This window comes from Leuciscus leuciscus, assembly GCF_965113295.1.
Source record: "Leuciscus leuciscus genome assembly, chromosome: 11".
Taxonomy (NCBI): Eukaryota; Metazoa; Chordata; class Actinopteri; order Cypriniformes; family Leuciscidae; genus Leuciscus; species Leuciscus leuciscus.
In genome coordinates this window covers 5,898,834-5,919,385 of record NC_138735.1, presented here as the reverse complement: position 1 = coordinate 5,919,385, position 20,552 = coordinate 5,898,834, and the positions used below count along the sequence as shown (strand labels likewise).

The following is a 20,552-nucleotide window of genomic DNA, read 5'->3' as shown; positions in this document are numbered from 1 at the left end:
CGCCTCCTCTTTGCGCTGAACCACCCCCGGGAGCGCAAGTGTATTTCCTAACTTACCGACGTGCTTCTGTGGAGGGAAAAGTCCGCTTTGCGCGGGTGCAAAATAGGAATGATACATGCGTCGGTGTACAAAGTCAATTGCGCTGGGTGCAAGATAGGGCCCAGAGACTCCAAGCGTTGTATAGACATGCGTTTCAAGTCTATGTGACAAACATTCGCTGAGTTACAGGTCATTTTCTGTCGCGTTTCAGAATGAGTTTCACATTGAGAGAGACGGCAGAACGCGCATCATGTTTATTTTCTTTGTTTTACGAAAAACACAACATTTTGTTTTTATTATGAGTGTACACAAATAAAAGAAGACATTTAACTTTTTTAATGATGTACAACATAAGCATGTAAGATCAAAATCAACAGAGTATTTTTAGTCTCTTTTGCACTGATCTGAAAAAAAACGAGCCTATCGCGCCGGCGCGATAGCCGACCTCAGGGGGTTAAAGAGAGCTAACTGCGTTCGCAGCATGGAGATGGGCATGCTCTCTCACTGAGAGCAGCCTCTGGCAGAAAGTGCTGCTTCCGTGTGGGCGGCTCCCAGGCACATGGCACACTCCGTGTGCCTGTCGGCATTGTGCAGGTGAGATCTGCACGACGCAAAGAGAGAAGGCGGCATTTGCAACAACGCTCGCGTTTTCTCAGAAATGTGGCCTTTTTACAAGCTGTGCGTCACGAGGCTAACACACAGTAGAAGTGAAAGGATATTGCGTCTACGCCGGATGGCCACAGGAGAACAGCGACAGAAGAAAAGCATTTTTTGAAGAGAAGAAGGCACTATTTCGGTGTAGAAGGCTCGTTCCAGCTGAAAAGGCATGATTCCACGGCGAAGACTTCAGAGTGAGGCAGTGACGTGAAGGTCGCTGAAGGAGATTAAATTGGATGCTATGGCGAAAATGATGTGCTTTTATAGCTATAAGCCACGCCCCTTCTGGTGGGTTCTGACGTGCTGGGTGCCAAGCTGCCTGATTGGTTCGCACGTCAGAGCCGTTTCGCCATTGGTTTGTGCAGTTGCCGCAGCACAGTCAATTGGCGAGCTTGTCGCTCTACTGATGCTCGCTGTGCAGCTACACTGCGTTTTTTTATAGGCTTCAATATGCTCGAGGAAAGGATTTTCCCCACTGTGTATTAGCTATGCAATACGAAGTGACCATTTTTGAAGGGAACTATTTTTCCCATGAAAAAATGGTCACCATTTACTGGACATTCTGCTATAAATAGCTTTTTTTGTTTAATAATAGAGACTAGTATAGAGCTCAGCATAAAACATGAGGAAACGTAGATGAATTAATCATTTTTTTAATTAACTATTCCTTGTTTTTCCCCTATTAGATAGGCCTACAAGGTCAAAGTTTAATGTCAGTTATAACAGGTGACACACAAAAATTTAAGTAACCTACTCAGCACTGTTTCTGGTAGAAAATGCAAACAATGTAGTTTATCTAAACCAAGTTAATATTAATGCTTGTAGTATTGTCTGTTACTGATCTGTGTTGTTACAGGATATTTTTCAAAGTGATTGGTATACAATGCAGATGAATACAGTGATGCAGGAGATGTTCCGAGATATTGATGGAGTAATCTACTTCGATGTCTGGAAGATGACGTCCTGTCACTATCTACGTGAAAATATTCACCCAGGACCTGTTATTATTGCTAATGAAGTCGACATGTTGCTCTCATATATTTGTCCTGCCTGATACACTAGAATAATATTTTCCTTACTTTGTTATAATATACCAAGAAATGTATGTACCTACAGTGAAAAAATGAGCATCTGTAAGAAACTTCTGGTATACATATTGTTAAAACTTACCAAGCTTAGCACCTACCTGCTTAATGTAAACCTATATAATCTCAAAATGTATTCAGTTAAATTAAATTCATTATTATTTATTTTTAACCTCAACCTTTGGCTCCAAAAACTGGGGTAACTTTCAGGGTATGTAAATGGCCATAGTGGTAGATTCCGTGGTTATTAAATTGTATGTTATTATAATAGTGTATATAGGGTTAGATGTTGTGTGCTGGGGCATTCCAGATAGCAGGTTATGTGACATGCCCTGGTATGTTTAAGGGTAAGTAAGCTTAACTTTCGGTTCCAAAAACGGAGTTAACTTTCAGGGTATGTAAGTAGCCATAACCTGCTCCGGAGCAGGATCTGTTCCAGGGTTAGTTTACTTCAGAGGTGTTCAGCGCAGGCATGCTCTATTGATGAGGCTCCAGTGGGCGTGACAGATTGCGCACAATATCATATATATATAGTTATATTGATAGATAAAGCACTATTAAAACAAGGTAATGTTAATTTTATTCTAATATATAGCTATATTATTCTCACGCATCTTTGATCTCCGTTGATCAGACGTTTTCTTGTTGTTGTTTTTTTGCAACAGGACGATTTTCTTTGCCATAATGTATTTCTATAATAAAAGACATGAAATGATATGATATATATGATATGATATGATATATATTACCTTTCAAGTAATGTAGAAGCAAAATTACTAAACAAAATAAACTTTTACAGCCATGTTATCTTAAATTACAAACTGTAATTTAGTTTAATCAGTCTTTCTTTTTATTATATAATTAGCATCAATCAAACAATATAGTTCTTATTCACCGTGATTAAATATTATTAAACGAAAAGATTGAAAAAAGATTGCACAACCAATCAAATAGGTGGTCATATGCACTATGTAAATAAGCATTTAACAAAAGAAGAAAGAATTAGTAAGGCACACTTTTTCTTAGCGTCCGTTTCCTTGGTGACTCGTCGATTCGTCTCTGTTGAGAATGTCTTATGTGTTAACCACGAACATACCCTGAGTTGGATGAACTTACTCTCGGACGCGTTTTTGGAACCAGCATACCTCGAGTAAGCAAGGTTTGGGTGAATCAACCAGGGGTTCAGGGTATGTTTGACGGTAAGATAACCTTGCTTTCTGGAATACACCCCAGATGCCTTTTTTGCTTCCTTGAGAGTTACTTTGTTATTTAAATTTCTTCTAAACAAACCTTGTTGAACTGGAATTTAATATGTCTCCCATGCGGGGCAGGGCCAGGCACAATCTCTAACCCAAAATCTTTTTTTCTTTTTCACTGTTACTAGGCAAACGTTACATCTGGGATGTAACAATTGCGACGTATTCTCTGAACATAGTCAACTCCAGAGCAGGTTATGTTCCAGAGTTAGTTTACATCTTAAGTTTACTTCATAGTTATAAGAAAGAATTGTGTTTCTTATTTTACCTCAAAAATCATAAAACCAACATTTTCTCATCTCACACGCCTCTTAAATTGAAGTGTTAAATTATTTTAAACTGTTCCCTTTCGAGAGGTCTCTTGTATTGCTAAGGCTAGCTTACACTATGGGAAAACTCCTTTTCTCGAGAATATTGAAGCCAAATCTTTAAAACGCAGTGCAGCTGCACGAACCTATGGCGAGGCGGCTCAGACATTCGGCTGCCCTGAATGCGACATGATGGATCTCTCCACCCCACGGGCTCGACTGGCCATTTTCGCCGACGACGACACTGCGCTTCCCGCTCTCTCTCTCTCCCTTTACTCGAGCTGCGCAAAAAGAAGCGCCGTTCACAAAGGATGCCAGAGCGCGGACAGAGACGAGCGAAAACACGCCAGCCCAGTGTGCCTCGCTCTCTCCTGAGGAAACTCCCTCGCCGGTCCAGTTCACGAGCGCCATTTTGCATGTCATGCAGAGCCCTCTCGAGCTCTCTGCATGTCCCAGACGGACACTATGAGTGAGTTTCACAACGCTCGCTGAAACTGTGTCACTCACATTGGCGAAAGGAAGAAAGAGAGTGTTTGAGTCCCACCGAGCCCGGACCAACCTCCATTTCTAACACATTTCCCAGTCCTCTCTTAGTTCGGGCGGCTGGAAATGTCAATATTGCAGCTAAGGTGCCTGTTAGAAAACATGCACACCTGCAACAAATGCCGTTTTTACAGGTGACACAAAGCATGCCACTCTCTTCTCTGCTCGCGCCAACTGTTTTACGTCATTCTCAGTGTGGCTCAGTGGTGGAATCTGAGGCTTTTGCGCCAGAGTTGTTCAAATCCTGACCTGTGTTCAAATCCCGGCTCTGGCAGCAGGTGAAAATTCTATAACATCTGCTCTCTTCACTGCGCTCGCGGCCAGCTTTCTTACGATACAGAAAGCGACCCCGCCCCTCGCGCCCTCCCGTTCACAACAGCGGGGTTAGAGTATTAATGAGCATTGAAAACATGTGAGCCCCACCCCGCCCCGCTCGCGCTCCTCTCAAAAGATTTAAGAGGATGTTGGGTCTCATGGCCTCAGCATTATCAGTACTCCAGCTAGGACTACAGCACATGCTTCCTCTTCATCGCTTGCTGAAACCCTGTGCACGTGGCGATCTGGCCACTTACTAATCAGAGGGAGTCATGGCTGCATCAAAGCCCTGACTCCTTGGAAAGCGGCCGACTGTTATCAGTCTGGCGTGAGTATGGGTGTGGTTTCAAATAGAAAAGTGATCTCGACAGACGCCTCCAACCTAGGTTGGGGGGCCCTTTATGAGGGCAGGCCCATCTCTGGCCTATGGTCAAGCCCGGAGAAGCGCCTACATATAAACTGTCTAGAGATGAGAGTGGTCACTCTATCACTGAAAGCTTTTCTCCCATATCTAAGAGGCCACCACATCCTGGTCCGAATGGACAACATGGCAGTGGTGTCTTACATAAATCGCCAGGGTGGTCTCAGGTCAAACAACCTGCACGCCATGGCCAAGAGTCTCATTCTATGGGCTCAGCACAACCTGCGCTCGCTGAGGGCGGCGCATATGCCAGGCATTCTGAACCAGGGTGCGGATATTGGGCTTAGTCAAGCGGAATACCCATTGAAGATATCTGTGCGGCAGCTGGCTGGGCCTCGCCATCCACATTTATGAGGTTTTATAACCAGGAAGTTCCCGCTTTGCAAGCTAGGGTTCTTTCAATTCAGAGTGTGTAAGCACAAACCCCCTAAACTTTGGGCCCGATACATATCTGGTCCTGGTTAATCTCGAACTACGGTATTCATATATGTAGCGCCCCCTAGGCCTATCTCCTAGTACTAAAGGGCGTTCCTGGGATCTTAAATTAATCCTAGTAAACTGTATATAAGATATAGAATTCTTGCTGAATTCCTGTTTAAATGTCTGTTTGTGTAACTTTACATGTGCTTTGAATAACTAATAAACTTTTAAACCATTTTTCATTTATTTATTTATTTATTTGAGCATCTGAGTTCCACAAAGTTCTACATAGTAACAAGTTCCAGCACAGTAGTCAAAACTAAAGAAGGATACATGCGCAATGAATAAGTAAATAAATAAATAACAATGTGGATATGATGCTCAAAAGGAGTAGGCAGAAGCTTAAGCTTATTGACGCCTTCCCCCTTTTATACATTTGAGCAGTAGATACATTTACTATAATCAAAAAGACAATTGACATATCTATGTTGTCCTATTCCAGTAACTATACAATCAACAATATTAACTCACAATCATTCTGCTGATTCCAAGACAAGGAAAAAAGACTCTTCAGTAAGTACAAAGACCCATCATTACCAGTGACAACTAGTCACCAATCTTTTAATTTGATCTTTTGTTCCTTATTGTTATGAATTCAATACATTCAATGGCCACAATTGTTTATAATTATAAATAGTTTAATTATATTATTTTTATTATCTTATATTATCTGTTATAGTATGCCAGTCAAAAAATAAAATAAAATACAACATAAATAGATTGCTCTGCAGCTAATTCCCTTTCCACACTTAAGGACATTCTTCCGTCCTGTACTTAGACAGTATGACTTGTTTGTACTTTGATTTGAATTGATAAATGAATGGGCACTGCTTGAGCCCAACTCTCAGGTTATTCCAGAGCCTGACACCACACACAGACACACACATACTTTTCCTCGTAGTTCTGAAAGCTGGTACTTTAAGTTGGCCATAACCTCTCAAATTGTAACAGCTATCTCTTTTTATAAATAGTTTTTGAATATTTGCTGGTAGTAGGACCCTATTTGCTTTATACACTAATTGTGCAGTATAGAAATCAATTAAGTCCATGAATTTAAGCATGTTACTTTGTAAAAACAGTATATTTGTATGTTCAGGGTATCCTACCTTATGAATAGCTCTGATCGCTTGTTTTTGGAGTATTACAAGGGGATGTAAGGAACTTTTATAATTATTACCCCAGACCTCAATTCCATAAGTTAAGTATGACAAAATAAGACTGGAATACAATATATACAGCGCCTTATAATTTAAAACATACTTAGCTTTGTTTATAATTGCAATATTTTTTGCTATCTTCCTTTGTATGTGTCCAATGTGTGATTTCCAGCTCAGTTTGTTGTCTATCGTGATTCCCAAGAATTTGATTTCTGTTACTTTTTCTATTTTAATACCATTTATATTTATCAGTAGTTCAGGATTTTCCTTATAATTGCCAAACATGATCATTTTTGTTTTGTTTAGATTGAGTGATAATTTGTTTAAATCCAGCCATGTTTTAAATTTAGCTAATTCCTGATTTACATCCTTTATAAGTCTATTATAGTTATCGTTAGAATAAAATATGTTGGTATCGTCAGCAAATAACACAATTTTTTATAAATCTGATACTTTAAATATATCATTGATATATAAATTGAATAGCAAGGGTGCCAGTATAGACCCTTGAGGCAGCCCACAAACAATGCTCATACATTTTGATTCAGTGTCCCCCATTTTAACAAATTGTTGTCTCTCATTTAAATAGCTTTTAATCCAGTTCCCAGCAACTCCCCGAATACCATATTTTTCTAATTTTTGAACAAGGATTGAGTGATTGATGGTATCGAATGCTTTCCTTAGGTCTATAAAGATTCCAACAGCATGTTTTTTACTGTCTACAGCACTGGTGATTTCTTCCACAGCATCAATAATAGCCATAGTGGTCGATCTTTTAGGTCTAAATCCGTATTGCCCTTCGTTAATTAACTCATGCTTCGCAATAAATGTATCCAGTCTGCTGTAGAACGTTTTCTCCAATATTTTTGAGAACTGAGGCAGCAGAGAGACAGGCCTATAATTTGTAAATATATGCTAACTTCCGTTTTTAAATAGCGGTAACACTTTGGCTATTTTCATTTTGTCTGGAAAAGTTCCAGTTTGGAATGAAGCATTACATATGTGTGTTAAGGGTTTCACAATATTGTCAATTATTCTTTTTATCAATCTCATATTAATGTCCAAATAGTCCATAGATCATTTATTTTTACATTTATTCACAATAGTTTTGATTTCTGTCTCACTCACGTCAGAGAGGAAGATGGTTTGAGTGTTCCTTTCTATAGCTGAATCCACCATTATGTTATTACTGCTTGCTGGGATTTTGGCCGCTAATTCAGGACCAACATTTATAAAGAAATCATTGAACTTATTGACAATGTTTTCCATATTATAGTTTTCAGTGTCATTATCTATAAAATAATCAGGATATGAGTTGATTGTTCGATTGTCTCTTAACAATTTATTCAGTATACTCCAAATTCCTTTAATATTACTTTTGTTCTCATTTAATTTATTTTCATAGTATAATTTCTTGCTATTTCGTACAATGGTTATCAGTTTGTTCTTGTATACTTTATACCGTTCTTCAGATTCTTTTGTTTTTTTAATCATAAATTGTTTATATAAATTATTTTTCTTTTTACATGCATTAAGTAGTCCTTGTGTTAACCATGGACACTTTAATATCTGTTTCTCCCTCCTATATTGACGCACAGGGCAGTGTTTGTTATATAATGTACAAAATATTTCCAGGTAAGTATTGTTCACATCATTCTCCACAAGCACATTGGTCCAATCCTGGTTAGCTAGCTCACAATTTAGAGCATCAATAGACTTGTCGGTTAGTACCCTTTTATATGTATTTTTGTAATTGTCATTGTACAATGCAAATATAGGAAGAGGATCAGTTATGTCAGATATCATGAGTCCACTTACTTTAGTTTGATCCATAGCATTTGTAAAGATATTGTCAATGAGTGTTGCACTATGTGAGGTAATTCTACTAGGTCTGGAGATAGATGGGAAGAGGCTCATACTATACAAAGCATTCACAAATTCATCAGTGGCATGATGGTTGTCATGATTCATCAGATCAATATTGTAATCACCACAAATAAATAATGTTTTATTTACAGTAGAGAATGTTCTCTCCATCCATTCTGTAAATATTTCAATGCTAGACCCAGGTGATCCATAAATACAACTAATTATAATATTTTTTTTCCTTTCACAAATTATTTAAATTGTTACACATTCAAGTAAGTTATCAACTGATACTGCCATTTTTTCAATCATTTTAAATGTTATTTTATTGCTTACATATAAAGCTACCCCACCACCTGCTTTGTTTTTCCTGTTCACATAATTTAAGGCGTAACCTTCCAATTCAAAATTGTCAATACCTTTTCTTTCATTAAACCAGGTTTCTGATATTGATACTATATTAAATGGAGTAATGGATTGTTGCAAATACTCTTTAATACTACTGAAGTTTGTGTACATGCTTCTGCTATTAAAATGAATTATTGATAGTTTTCCTTTGGTGTTAACAGCATTGAAATCATTTTCAGAATAGTAGCGGCAGTCAATGTTAGTATCTAACAAAAACATAGTGTCAGGATCTCTGTTATTCTCTGGGTCATAATCACTGTGTTCAGTGACCTCTTGTGAAATGATCTGATTTTAAGTTCTTGTATACATGTAGAATGTTTTGTTGTTACCTCTGAGATGTCACTCCCGTTTCAGTCATATTTGGCTAGCTCCTCCATGCTTCTGACAGCCAACACCTTTGCTTCCTCCGGTGGCCCATTTAGCTTAATGAAGATTTTACAGTTCCTCACCCAAGTGCTCTGGACTTTGCCTTGCTTTCTCAGGATCCTGGCTTTGCGTGCTATTTCCCCGTTCTTCCGTGTTAAGTGATCGTTCATGAAGACATTAGTCCCCTTTAGTTTTCGTCCTTGTTTCAGTAGATCAATCTTTTTCTTCCTGTTCGCGAACCTCATAATTACCGCTGGCGGATCGCGGTCTCTCCTCCGCGGGATCGGGTGGCAGGCCTCGATGTCATCCACGTCCAGCGTTATTCCTCTGGACTGTAGGAGGGTCGCCACATGGTGATCTACGGAGATCATGTCCTGCTCGTCTGGCTCTGCACCCGTGTTAGCCACCGCTTTGGCATAAGACCGGGGCTTAACTTTCAGGCCAGTCACGATAACAGCGTTCACTCTGGAATACTGCTCCAGTTCGTCCACCCTCCTTTCCAGGTCAGATATTCTTTCTTCCTTTTTTGCGTTTTGCCTTCGCAGCTCTTTGACTTCCTCCATCAAATGTAGGAGTTGTTTTTGTTGCTCTTTAATGGCGCTGGTTTCACCTGATAGGAAGTCGAGTGACTTCCTGATTTCTCCGATATCCTCCGTCATCGAGGTCTCTCTGGGTTGTTTATGCAGCTCTTTCACTGCGTTTAGCTCCTCTGTTAAGGAATCCAACAACTTCTTAATTTCATCCATGTCTTTTTTAGGTGGCATAACTGGTAGTTACACACGAGGGGCGCCTCTTTTGCTACCGCCACACTCCTCTCAATCAGTCGGTACCTGCTGCTCTCGTTGACGTCACAATCGACACTGATGCCAAGTCCATTTGCCACATGTCCCACCACAAGTCCAAACCACAACCCTGTATACTTACTTGTGTGTAACTGACTTAAACCATATTCACATGAAATATCATTTACATATTAAATCTATAACCCAATGATATCTTACACTAAGTAAATACTCAGAACTCAGTTATCAAAATGTTAAATAAAATAGCGTTTACTGAATAAATAAAATATTAAATTCACCAAAAGAATGAATTCTCAAGATAAACAAAAAAAATATATACAAGTGTATTAAATGAAGAAAAGTATTCAACAAATACTTACTAAGCTTATTGAATAAAATTAAATCACCTCAAACCTCAAGTTTGAATTATCCTCAAAATGTAAAAGAAATCAAAAAGTTACATGTACCTCAATAGCCTCAAAATGTAGTAAGAGCTTAGAAACTTGTAGGCTACATTAACCTCACTTTAGCTAACATTCAACAGTAGGCTAAAATACAGTACATAACACATCAACATGAAACACACACGCGGGCCCACACGCGCACACACACACTCACACGTGATTCACCCCACCCCAGTCCTAGCCGGCAAATGAGCTAAAACCTAACCGTTGCAGGCCTGGAGCGACGCGTGTGTTCGGTGTGGCCAAACAAAATGACCCCTTCACTCCCTTTGGAGCAAGAGAAACAATTAAAGATACCTTAATCCCAAGTGAGAATTATCTTTCGTCGAACTACCGCACCGTCACGGGCAGGCAGTCTCTCACACGCGATGTCCATGGACTGGAAATCACTCACACGACAGGCATCCTCACAGCGGCGAGATGTTAGCTTTGGCAAACGTCAATAACTACAAAATCTTCGGTTTCCAAGTTCACAATTCAGTCCGATTGTGTGCACAAAACCTAAACAAAGTCCAACTGGCAAATATACAACGTTTGTCGCGTTCTATTTTACAGTTTAACCACTACAGCATGGAGCAAGTCATCGACGCAACTTCTCCTCAGCTATTCAGTCTCTCTCCTCCCGCGGTTTGCGACCTTTCACCTCACATGTCATTCCATGCATACAAAAGTCATATAATAAAAAAAATTTTACCACCAAACATCAAAATATTACATGTTACATTATACATTTCACTTTACCAATGAAATCCTTTAAACAAAAACTCTTAGAATAAATGTAAACACATAACTGAAACAAACACAATTGTATATCAAACTACAACTCCCATAATCCCTTACATTTACTCAAAATGAATAGAATGGAGATGAACTACAATAAATTTGTTTCTTAAGCTTACTTCTAAATTAAAATTTTTGTATATCTTTAAGATAATTTCTTTAGTTCTAATGTACAATTATGAACTTTATGTAATCTAAGTTATTTAGCACTTAGTTAACTTAAATGCTTTTTAGCACTGTGCTACATATATATATAAATGATATATACATTATAAAAGTTTGGCCCTCATTAAGCCCATTCCTTGTTTTTCCCTAAATGAAGCCCGTCACTGACCGGCTTATTGGGTTCATACTTTACTCTTTTACACCCTCAGGCATCTTGCCTCGTGCTACTGTATGGAGCGAAGTTAAGCACGCACAGGGTTTTGAAGGGGGTTCCCAAAGAGTAAGCTAGCCTCACGTAATACAAGAGACCTCTCGATAAGGAGCGACTCGGTTACTAACGTAACCTTGGTTCGCTAAGATGAGGGAACGAGTATTGCGTAACCCACCATCCTCTGTGCTTTGATCAAGGGATCGCTTAAGTCGATTAAACCTGAGTTCCTTGGCGGGGAATGGGTGCGTTATAGCCTTTGACCATGCCCATTCTGGCGGGCTCTGACATGCTAGGGCGCGAAGTGTCCTGATTGGTTCGCGCATCTGAGCCGCCTCGCCATAGGTTTGTGTAGTTGCCGCAGCACAGCCAATGACCGTACTCGCCGTTCATCTATGTATGCTGTGCAGCTGCGCTGCGTTTTAAAGATTTGGCTTCAATATTCTCGAGAAAAGGAGTTTTCCCATAGCTTAAGCTAGTCTTACAAAATATTCGTTCCCTCATCTCAGGGAATCGAGGTTACGTTAGTAACCAAGTCGTTTTTTAGTTTAGTCAATCTTTGTCATGTCTGTCTCGGGATTCTTTGTACCTCGCTTAATACATATGAGATGATTTGACAAATGCCAGATCTTCTAATTGTGACAACTGAAAATTAGCTCATTTGTTTCTTTAAACGAATTTGCAGATTTGATTAAAATATCTGGATTAAGTTATCTGAGATTACTATGTGTCCTTGTGTTCATTGGAAAGGGCCGATATATCGATACTCAAAACCATGATCAGCAATGCAGTGATTGGCTGGGGGCAAGGCAGAAAAGTAATGACAATCATATTAAAAAAGAACATCACACACCTGACGAAAAACTTGAATTTCTGGACCTGTATAACTAAACAGCCAAGCGATCAAAACAGCATAAAAGTTATAATAATAGATAAATGAAATCTAGTATTTGTACAGCCTTTACATTTTATTTCAATGTTGTAATTAGCAATTCATTTAATTTTAGATTTGTTATGTAACAGCATTAATTAGTTCCCTTTTGATACTGTTCTGACTATTTAAGTAGTCATTTAATTTTGGTTTTATTTAATTGGTTAAGATGCATAATGTGACTTAGGTTAGAGGTCGTGGTGACCATCTTAGTTTTCACTTCACCACAGTAGTGATGCAGCAGCACATGTCTCTCTGATAAAATATATATTCTTCTGTTATTTCATGCCAAAGAGGCCATTGTCTGTAATTATGTATTATTTAATATAATAAAAAAATAAATTAAAAAAAAGAGTATTTCATAGGTTTTAAGAAAACATTTGCTATCCATTTTCAAAGAAGATTTGTTATCTTTCTTTTATATATTAACACTAGATTGTTTTCTCTCTTACAATTGACTTTTATTCATACTTAATACTTAATGTACATTTTCAGTTTGTATTGTAGTTATTACAAAAATTTACGTTGTGGGACTGAAGATTTCAAAGTAAAACACGTTTCGACTTTTTCTTTAACCCTGTTTAACTATCTGTTGAGGTGCAACCTACTTGCATCAGGGACAGAATAGTGAAAAGACGGAGCTTCAATCCAATGGAAAGACGGAATCTCTTCATTCAAGCTACAGAGTCTGCTCTCAAGTGAATGATCTCCTCATATCTAATTTCTTCTGCATCGATCCAGTCTTCAACTTCGAGGTACTATCTATGCATTATATGTCATGGAGAGTGAAAGAAAATCTGAGACTGAGAAGATACTGAAAACTAGATCTGTTGTTACACGTTCAACAACACATGGATGAAGGAACATCACCTGCAGCTCAACCTGGCAAAGACTGAGCTTCTCGTCCTCCCTGCCAATCCGTCTCTGCAACACGACTTCACTATCCAGCTAGACTCATCATCAATCACCCCATCAAGGTCGGTCAGAAATCTTGGAGTAACAGTTGATGACCAGCTGACCTTCACAGATCACATTTCAAAGACAGCTCGATCATGCAGGTTTGCACTGCACAACATCAGGAAGATCAGGCCTTTCCTAACTAAGCATGCAACACAACTTCTCGTCCAGGCCCTGGTCATTACTAGGCTTGACTACTGCAATGCTCTTCTGGCTGGACTTCCATCATGTGCAACTAAACCTCTACAAATGATTCAGAACGCTGCAGCTCGTCTTGTCTTCAACGAGCCCAAGAGGGCCCACGTCACTCCTTTGTTCATCTCACTGCACTGGCTACCTCTCTCTGCTCGCATCAAGTTCAAGGCACTGACGCTTGCTTACAGATCTGTCACAGGCTCAGCTCCGTCCTACTTTCACTCACTCCTACAAGTCTACATCCCTACCAGAAGCCTTCGATCGGTCAACGAGCGACGTCTCGTGGTCCCATCCCAGAGAGCCAAAAAATCATTTTCCAGAACATTCTCATTCACAGTTCCATGCTGGTGGAATGATCTCCCCACCGGCATCCGGAATGCAGAATCCATGACAACATTCAAAAAAGAGCTGAAAACTCTTCTCTTCCGTGAGCACTTAACCGCATAAAAAAATAAAAAAATAAAAAAAAATATATATATATATTCCTGTAAATTCTCGCTTATCGGGCTTATGCTACTCTGAATAATGCCTGACCTTCGTATTTTGAGCACTTCTTGCGTTGTTTTTTGCCTCTTCACGATGACTTGCTTAATTTAGTCCCAATTTGTAAGTCGCTTTGGACAAAAGCGTCTGCTAAATGACTAAATGTAAATGTAAATGTAAATCATCTAAAAGGACATCGGCTAGCATGGCTGCGGCTAAAGCACGAGCTAGAGCTGAGGCAGAGCGTACACTTGCATATTATGTCAAGAAAGAAACTGAAATGAAAGTAGAAAAAGTTTGCATGGAAGGCAGTCTTACAGCACTAGAACATGAAAAGGAGGCTGCTGCCGCTATGGCCGAGGCAAGAATATTAGAGGAGGCTGTAGAGAGCATGGAGGAAGGCAGTTATCGTTCACATAGCCCGATCGCTCCTGCTGCAGACCCTGTGCAGCGCACCAGTGATTATGTGGAGCAGCACTCAAATCACTCCATTGTTGTTGAGTGAAATAAGTTTAGCCACTCCACCTGTTGATTTCATATACGGAAGTGAAAACAAGCAGTTAACGGAAAGCTCTCATAGGAGCGTCCCACCTGATTTTGTTGAACGGGTCAATGATTCAGTCTCAAAGTCTAACGCTATCATGTATTGAAAAGCCTCAGTCTGCCACGTACAGTCCAGTTAATTACTGGCCCCTTGCACAGACTTACAATGCCAGCGCTCCTATGCAGTCACCTTCCCACAGAGAAGTTGAAATTAGTGATTTAGCAACTGTCGTGAGATCGTTAGTTCCGGGCTCACAAAATTCGACGATCACCCAGAAAACTACTGGGCTTGGAAATCTTCTTTCTTAAATGCCACCAGTGGGCTCAAACTCACTTCCAGCGAACAGTTGGATTTACTGATTAAGTGGTTAGTGTCACGGAATAGATGATCATGAGACGAGGATACAGATGCAGAGGAAATTTATTGATGACATGCAGACAGGGTAACAAACTCAAAACTCAGAGACTCCAGGAACAAGAAACTCGGACAACGAACCAACACCAGACTATAAACACAAGGAGGCTAAATAGGGGAACAAACAAAGGAGGGTAACGAGACAGACAGTTGGGACAAATTAACCAATAATCAGATAACAAGATGGGAGGGGCTAGACAATAGACACGAGCACATGGCCCAAAATAACAAAACACCCATGTGCAGCACAAGACAGGACAGGCATGTGACATTACCCCCTCCCTACGGAGCGGCTCCCAGACGCTCCATAAGACCAGGGCGGGACGGGAGGGACAGACCAGGGCGGGACAAGGGGAATGGACAGTTCAGGAGTCCAGGGCGGAGACGACAGTCCATCGGGCGGCCAGGGCGGAGACGACAGTCCATCGGGCGGCCAGGGCGGAGACGACAGTCCATCGGGCGGCCAGGGAACAGACACCACCGGCCCAGGAACAGGAACCGGCACCACCGACTCAGGAACAGGAACCGGCACCACCGACTCAGGAACCGGCACCACCGACTCAGGAACAGGAACCGGCACCACCGACTCAGGAACAGGAACCACCGGAACTGGCACTGGAACTGGCACCAACGGCTCAGGGACTGGAACTGGCACCAACGGCTCAGGGACTGGAACTGGCACCAACGGCTCAGGGACTGGAACTGGCACCAACGGCTCAGGGACTGGAACTGGCACCACCGGCTCAGGCACTGGAACTGGCACCAACGGCTCAGGCACTGGAACTGGCACCACCGGCTCAGGCTCAGGCTCAGGAACAGACACCACCGGCTCAGGCTCAGGCTCAGGAACAGACACCACCGGCTCAGGAACAGACACAGGCTCGACGGCGGCCATCTTGTCAGGGGACACAGGATCGGCAGGTGTAATGTGAACAGGCTCGGCGGCGGCCATCTTGTCCGAAGACCCAGGCTCGGCAGGCATGACGTGAACAGGCTCGGCGGCGGCGGCCATCTTGTCCGAAGACATAGGCTCAGGAACAGTCTCTGGCTGGGCAGACGTGACGTGAACAGTCTCTGGCTGGGCAGACGTGACGTGAACAGTCTCTGGCTGGGCAGACGTGACGTGAACAGTCTCTGGCTGGGCAGACGTGACGTGAACAGTCTCTGGCTGGGCAGACGTGACGTGAACAGTCTCGGGCTGGGCCATCTTGTCCGAAGACACAGGCTCGGCAGACGTGCTGTGTCTCCTCCACGCATGCAGTACCACTATAGCATAGAAGAGATGCACGGCCCTCCTGGCCATGGCAGGACTGATGATAGGGAGTTCTGGGACCACCGGAACTGGGACCACCGGACTCGGGTCCACCGGAACTGGGACCACCGGAACTGGGACCACCGGACTCGGGACCACCGGAACAGGCATGGAGGAAGTCTTCCTTCTCCTCCTCCGTTTCGGGACCACCGGAACTGGGACCACCGGACTCGGGATCACCGGAACTGGGACCACCGGACTCGGGACCACCGGAACAGGCATGGAGGAAGTCTTCCTTCTCCTCCTCCGTTTCGGGACCACCGGAACTGGGACCACCGGAACTGGGACCACCGGACTCGGGACCACCGGACTCGGGACCACCGGAACTGGGACCACCGGAACTGTCACGGAGGGGTTCTTCCCTCTCCTCCGTTTCGGGGGATCAGCGGTGAAGGCTCTCCTTTCAGCTGACTGTCGTCAGCCGTGGTCCTCTCCTCCTCCAAAGTCCTTTGAGCGCACCTGGCGAAGTATTCCAATAAGGAAATAGAAGATCCTTTCTCCTCTCCCTGAGGAAAAATCTCACTCCGCTGTATCCACATAGTAGGCTGGTCCGTTCTGTCACGGAATAGATGATCATGAGACGAGGATACAGATGCAGAGGAAATTTATTGATGACATGCAGACAGGGTAACAAACTCAAAACTCAGAGACTCCAGGAACAAGAAACTCGGACAACGAACCAGCACCAGACTATAAACACAAGGAGGCTAAATAGGGGAACAAACAAAGGAGGGTAACGAGACAGACAGGTGGGACAAATTAACCAATAATCAGATAACAAGATGGGAGGGGCTAGACAATAGACACGAGCACATGGCCCAAAATAACAAAACACCCATGTGCAGCACAAGACAGGACAGGCATGTGACAGTTAGGCAGTCGGTCATCAGAATATGTGAGACGCATCAGGTCAGTGAACATAAGGTATCCTGACGAAGGGCTTAAATGGCTTGGGATCGTCTAGAGGAGATGTATGGATCCCTGGAGGTGGTTGAGAAAGCACTTTTTGACAAAATTGAGAAATTTCCAAAAATCAATAAACAAGATCCTCTGAAATTACAAGAGCTTGGAGATCTGCTAGGCGAGATTCAGTCTGCTAAAGCTGAAGGGTACTTGACAGGACTTTCTTATCTGGACACATCTAGAGGAGTCAATCTGATCGTGGAGAAGCTGCCTTATCACCTGCAAGAAAAATGGATTTATTGTGATAATGAACCTATTGATGTTGAAAAGCAGTGTCCTATACATAAAAACAAACCTCATCCTCTGAGACGTTGCCGTGGGTTTAGAGCAAAGACTCTAGAAGAAAGGCAAACACTGCTTAGATAAAACAGTGTGTGCTATAGGTGCTGTGCTTCGATGGTTCACTTGGCAAAGAACTGCAAGGCAGTAATCAAATGCAATTAATGTGAGAGTGACCGACATGTGTCTGCACTTCATCCTGGTCCTCCACCGTGGGCCATCAAAGACCCTTCATCAGATCATGGCGGGGAGGAGGATAAAAGCCCTTTTCCTACTGTAACTTCACAATGCACAGAGATTTGTGGAGACAGTCCAATACCCAAATCATGCTCTAAGATATGCCTGATAGGAGTATATCCTGAGGATCATCCAGAAATTATGGTGAAGATGTATGCAGTGCTCGATGAGCAAAGTAATAGATCTCTAGCTAGACCTGAGTTTTTTTATCTATTCAAAGTAAAAGGAACAGAGCATCCATACACTCTTCAAACTTGTGCTGGGGTAACAGAAACTTCAGGAAGAAGAGCCACTGGGTTTCAAGCTGTATCTATGGATGGAAAGACGCACGTGTCACTCCCAACACTTATCGAGTGTAATTATATGCCTGACGACATATAGATTCTGAGATCCCATCTCCCATCATTGCACACCAGTTCCCTCACTTTGAAATCTATTGCTCTCGAAATACCAGAGATAGATCCATGTGCTAAGATACTGCTTCTCTTAGGGAGATATATCATCCAAGTCCGCAAAGTGAGGAAACAGCGCAATGGTTTGAACAATTCACCGTACGCCAAAAAACTCGACTTTGGCTGGGTGATATAGTGGGAAATGTCTGCTTGGGGTCAGCACATAAACCTAGCACAGTTGACGTGTTCCGCACAAACATACTTCTCAATGGACGTCCAAGCCATGTCCTAATCAGATACAGGTGAAAGAGAAGCTAAGCAGTAAAGATCATGCCATCTCTTTACATGGCTGTCATTTTTACCCATTCACCTGCCCTGAGTACTTGCTGGGTAACACTATTTTCGAATGGACACAAGACGACGAAAAGATAGCCCCTTCCATTGAAGATCGAGCATTCATGAAACTGATGGACAAGGAAATGTTCATTGACAGCTCTAACAGCTGGGTGGCACCTCTTCCTTTCCGTATTCCACACCAACAGCTACCCAACAATAGGGACCTGAGTATGAAACGTCTCTTGTCACTCCATCAGACACTAAGGAAGAAGCCTCAAATGCAGGAACATTTCATCAGATTCATGCAAAGGATTTTCGATGCAGGTCATGCAGAATTAGCTCCACCTGTGAAGTAAAATGAGGAAGTGTGGTACCTGCCTATATTCGGTGTCTATATCCCTCACAAGCCAGGACAGATCAGAGTTGTTTTTGACTCTAGTGCACAGTACAAAGGCCTTTCTTTGAATCAAGTGCTTCTCTCAGGACCCGACCTGAATAACTCCTTGCCGGGTGTTGTGCTGTGTTTCCGTAAAGAAGCAGTCGCATTTACTGCTGACATTGAACAGATGTTCCATAGCTTTGTGATGAGAGAGGATCACCGCAACTTTCTCCGCTTCTTGTGGTTTGAGGACAATGACCCCTCTAAAGATGTCACGGAGTATAGGATGAAGGTCCATGTTTTTGGGAGTAGTCCCTCTCCCGCGGTAGCAATCTATGGACTTCATCGTGCAGCTCAACATGGAGAACTTGAGTTTGGAAAAGACGCAAGAGCCTTTGTGGGGCGTAATCTTTATGTGGATGATGGCCTGAAATCAGTGCCCACAGCTGTGGAAGCAGTTGATCTGTTGAAAAGAACTCAGGAGATGTTAGCAAGTTCCAACCTGAGGCTTCATAAAATATCATCTAACAGTCCTGCTGTAATGAATGCTTTTCCTGTGGAGGATCATGTGAAAGACCTCAAGGACCTCGATCTGGAAAAGGATACTCCACCTATTCAGATGAGCCTTGGTCTGAGCTGGAATCTTAAAACAGACACTTTCACTTTTCGTGTTGATGCAGAAGAAGTTGATGCATACACGTAGAGGTGTCTTAGCAACTGTCAACAGCATTTTTGACCCTCTTGGGTTGGCAGCACCTGTTACGATACAAGGAAAGTTCCTTCTTCGTGACCTGACAGCAGACACCAAAGACTGGGATGCCCCTCTACCAACAGTCAGGGAAGCTGAATGGGAGGCTTGGAAACACTCTTTGCAAGATCTTGCTCAATTTGAAATACCCAGAGTGTACTCAAAGATTTCGCTATCTTCAGCACAAAGGAAAGATTTTCACATTTTCTCAGATGCTTCCACAAAGGCAATTGCAGCAGTAGCCTACCTGAGAGTGATGAATGACAATGGATCATGTACCGTAGGGTTTGTGCTAGGCAAGGCTAAGCTTGCTCCACTGTCTGCTTACACTGTACCTCGATTAGAGCTTGGAGCAGCAATCCTGGCAGTAGAAGTCATTCAAGTCTCATTCAAGATGAGAACGCTGTAGAATTCTATTCCGACAGTAAAGTTGTGTAGTAGACGGTTTTACGTATATGTGAGTAATAGAGTCCAGCGGATTAGGAAATCTTCAAGGCCAGAACAGTGGCATTACATTTCCACAAGTCAAAACCTTGCTGATCATGCAACCCTTTCAGTGCCCGCCTCAGACTTGAAAGATTCCACATGACTTTCTGGGCCTGTGTTTCTTTCTCACCCTGATTCAGAGTGTCTTGAAGACAATCCATCATACAATCTAAACTGACCCTGATTCAGATGTGGAAGTACGCTCAAACCGTACAGATCTGACACCCCATGACTTTCCTGTTAAACTTGGCTCACATCGCTTTGAGCGCTTTTCGACCTGGAAATGCCTCTTGAAAGCTATATCTAACTTAATTCACATCATACATTCATTCAGACTCGAAACTGAGTAAGCAAGTACCTGTAAAAATGGCATATTTGTGACAAAGCACTCCCAGAGGAACTTTCACTGGCAAAAGTTGTGATATTACAATGTATCCAACAGGAGAGCTACCGTGTTGAGTTTGCTCGTCTTTCTGAAGGAAAGGAAATCCCAAAAAACAGTGGACTGAGAACTCTGAACCCCTTCATTGACCAAGATGGGCTTCTGAGAGTAGGTGGCAGACTCAAGCATGCTCCTATGGAACAAAGAGAAAAGC

The 20,552-nt window shown here is 42.2% G+C and overlaps 1 protein-coding gene and 1 long non-coding RNA gene across 2 annotated transcripts in view; one reads left to right on the top strand and one right to left on the bottom strand.

Moving 5' to 3' along the window:
* Positions 1 to 2,356, top strand: part of LOC309509596 (NXPE family member 3-like) — a 42,731-nt gene extending 40,375 nt beyond the window's left edge. The window contains exon 8 of the mRNA XM_082184411.1: positions 1,553 to 2,356. Within this exon, the coding sequence (XP_082040537.1) occupies positions 1,553 to 1,750 (198 nt within the window). The 3' untranslated portion in view covers positions 1,751 to 2,356. The remainder of the gene's footprint in view (positions 1 to 1,552) is intronic.
* LOC309509621 overlaps positions 1 to 20,552 on the bottom strand; it is a 123,103-nt gene that overhangs the window by 56,457 nt on the left and 46,094 nt on the right. The gene's annotated exons all lie outside the window — the stretch shown is intronic.